Raw genomic sequence first — 3,355 nt, forward strand, 5'->3', positions numbered from 1 at the left:
GTGCCCAGAACCAGGGCGACCTCAAGCTCTGCGAGGGTTTCAGTGAGGTGCTGAAGCAGTGCAAATTTGCAAATGGATTGGCCTAATCACATTCAGACCGAGGAACAGGAAAATTCATCTGTCATGACCAAGTTAATTTAGCCTAAATCGATAACTGATAGTGGCCCTGTAACGTGTACAAGTTAAACCTTTCCTCCATCATTAATCACTTCCTTGCTTTAAGAATCACCTTGGAAGAAGGCCTTCTTCTGTATTGAGATGATGTCACATGTTTGGGGCTGGGTTTGTGTAGCCCCCTTAAGCTAGCTGTTGTGATATAATTATTTGAATTAATGAAAATAAAGTTATTTTCTTCCCCCCCAAAAAACAAAACAAAAACAACAACATGAAAGGAAAGCTGTAATCAGTTTAAGGACTGTGTGTTGGCCAAAATCTGTTCAGTTCTTGTTTTTTTTCCCTAAGGTTTTTAATTTTATTTTTGTTGAGTAATTTCCCATTAACTCTCATATGAACTACCATATGCCATGAAATACACAATCTTTTTCAAAACCTAATAGCAACTCAGATGTAAAGATGATGAAACTGCTGATAAACAGTATTATGAGCCTTCCTCCAAGTGAATGGAGTGATTTTTCACTTACTGAGATCAACTGGCTATGTCACTAGATGTGACCAAATTTGGGAAATTTCAAAAGCTTGACATTTTTATCTTTTTAAAGTTTCTAGTTATAACTGGCAGTGGTACACACAACCCAGTGTTCTGAATATTTTCAGTGTAAGAAAAGTGAAATATGACAAAAAGATAATAAATCCTATCATGTATTTCTTATAGAAGATAATGACCAACAACCCAGTAATTAAGAGGCAACATTATAGGAATTTGTCAAGAAAGAAGACAGAGATAAATATAACTCTGGGTCTTAAGTGGTACTTCTCATAGGAGAATATATTTATGTACTTATATCTATATGTTAAGAATTAAGGTTTCACGTGTATAATGGGCCTCAACTCAAGTACTCCCTCAATGCAAGAACACTTTGTTCTAACATTCCGACAGTCTTTGATGATCACCTTCCCAACACGATCGCTGAAGACAAAATGGATGCATAAGCAAATGTGGTGAAGAAAGTGATGGTGCTCAGCTATCAAAAGATATAGCATCTGGGGTCTTAAAGGCTTGAAGATAAACAACTGGCCATTTAGCTCAGAAGCAACAAAGCCCACATGGAAGAAGCACACCAGCATGTGTGATCATAAGGTATCGATTGGATCAGGTATCAGGCATCTAAGACCCAGAATAAAATCATACCCAAGATGAATTGGGTGGGGGGGGGGCATGGAGTAGAGACCCAGTGCCCATCTGGGTGGGGGGGGATGGAGTGGAGATCCAATGCCCCTCACAGAGGGGTTACAGGGAAGAGATGAGCCAGTCAGGGTGCAGTGTAGCACCAATGAAACACACAGCTTTCCTCTAGTTCTTTGGTACTTCCTTCCCCCCCACCATCATGATCTCAGTTCTACCTTACAAAATGGATTAGACCAGAGCATGCTCACTGCTACAGATACAAGCCCGAAACACAGGGAATCCAGGATAAATAAACCCCTCAGGGCCAACAAGGAGAGTAGCGATACCACGAAAACTAGGGTAGGGTGGGGGGAGAAAGGAATCAATCATAATGATCAGTCTAGAATCCACTCCCAGTGGGACGAATAACGGAAAAGTAGGTGAGGGGCGACGGAGGACGATGTACCATATGGAAACAATAATCTATAAGTAATCGAGGGTTTGTGAGGGAGGGCGGGAAGGTGAGGGACGGGGAAGAAATGGGGAACAGATATCGGGCTCAAGTGGGAAGAGAATGCTTTGAAAATGATGGTGGTGGCATTTGTGTAAATATTCTTGACACACTGGATACATGTATGGATTGTGATAAGAGTTGTAAGAGCCCCTAATAAAAGTACGAAAAAAAAAACAAAAGGAAAAAAGTGGCAGCCAAAGTAAAATCCTGCTTTTTAAGCCAAAATTCAGATAATCAATTATAGAACATCAGTAATTAGGATTGAAAACTTATTTTCTAAAACCTGTTTTGCTTGATCACTTATATCTATAAATAGGATTGTTGAATGTTAGGAAACTGTGGCATTATCAAGTAAACCTTGGATTGATAATCACAAGGCCTGTAGTTCAAGTTCACCAACCACTCTGTGAGTCCAAGATGAGCCTATCTGTTCCCATAAAGAATCACAGCCTCAGAGACCCTGTTTAGGGTTACTGTAAGTTGGAGTTGACTCAGTGACCGCAAATTTTTGGTTTCTTTTTCCCTTTTGGCATTCTGATACTGCTTTTTATGCTACAGGGTCACTATGCATTCACGCCAACTTGATGACGGTGCATTTTGTACTACTTTAATGGTGAACTCTGGAATACTCTTTTCTTTACAGAAAAACCATGCCAGATGGATCATCTGGACCGAATTCTTCTGTCTGGCATCTACAGTGTACGCAAGGGAAAGACCCAGCTGCATAAGTGGGCTGAACGCTTAGTTGTTCTCTGTGGCACCTGCCTGATTGTTTCCTCAGTAAAGGATTGTCAGACTGGAAAGATGCACATTTTGCCTTTGGTTGGAGGAAAGGTAAGACACACAAAGATTATTCTTCATTTCATTTTCTACTTAAGAAACATCACGTGTATTTTATAGCTTTTTCATATTTTTAAGGAAGCCTGCATGACATTATTAAAGATTACATTATAAAGCTTGTATTTTAGTTTTCTTAGATATAAGTGAAGATACAGACACACTCATTCTAATTTAAGGAAGAAAGAGGTGTATTTGCCTCCCATGCTCTCAGAGAATGCTAGCGGCTATCCACTGCTGGGCACTAGATCTACTTACATAACCTATCAACAACACTCCCATCACTTGCCCTGTTCCTTCACTACGCCCCCCCAGCCCTCTTTTTGGATATTCTTCCCCTTCACCCAAACTAATCCTTATCTGCCTGCTAGCCTACTACTTCTTTTTCTCCCTTTCCCCTCCCCTCTCATCCATTAATTTCTGTTTCATATGATAGGAAAACTTCATCTTAATTTTTTCATATTAGTGGTCTCATACAATATTTGTTCTTTTGTGATTGACTAACTTCACTTAGCATAATATTCTCTAAATCTATGTCATGAAATGTTTCATGGTTTTGATGTGTAGTATTCCATTGTGTGTATGTACCAAAGTTTATCTATTCTCCCATGGATGGGCATTTAGCTTGTTTCTATCTTCTTGCTATTGTGAATAGCCCTGCAATGAACATGGTTGTACGTACAGTATATACTCGAGTATAAACCGACCTGAACATCAGT

At 39.6% G+C, this 3,355-nt stretch overlaps 1 protein-coding gene across 1 annotated transcript in view; it reads left to right on the top strand.

Moving 5' to 3' along the window:
* PHLPP2 (PH domain and leucine rich repeat protein phosphatase 2) overlaps positions 1-3,355 on the top strand; it is a 72,835-nt gene that overhangs the window by 25,091 nt on the left and 44,389 nt on the right. The window contains exon 3 of the mRNA XM_004704564.2: positions 2,443-2,633. Within this exon, the coding sequence (XP_004704621.1) occupies positions 2,443-2,633 (191 nt within the window). The remainder of the gene's footprint in view (positions 1-2,442; positions 2,634-3,355) is intronic.

This window comes from Echinops telfairi, unplaced genomic scaffold, assembly GCF_000313985.2.
Source record: "Echinops telfairi isolate 266 unplaced genomic scaffold, ASM31398v2 ScPeMD7_2291;HRSCAF=2852, whole genome shotgun sequence".
NCBI classification, from domain to species: Eukaryota; Metazoa; Chordata; class Mammalia; order Afrosoricida; family Tenrecidae; genus Echinops; species Echinops telfairi.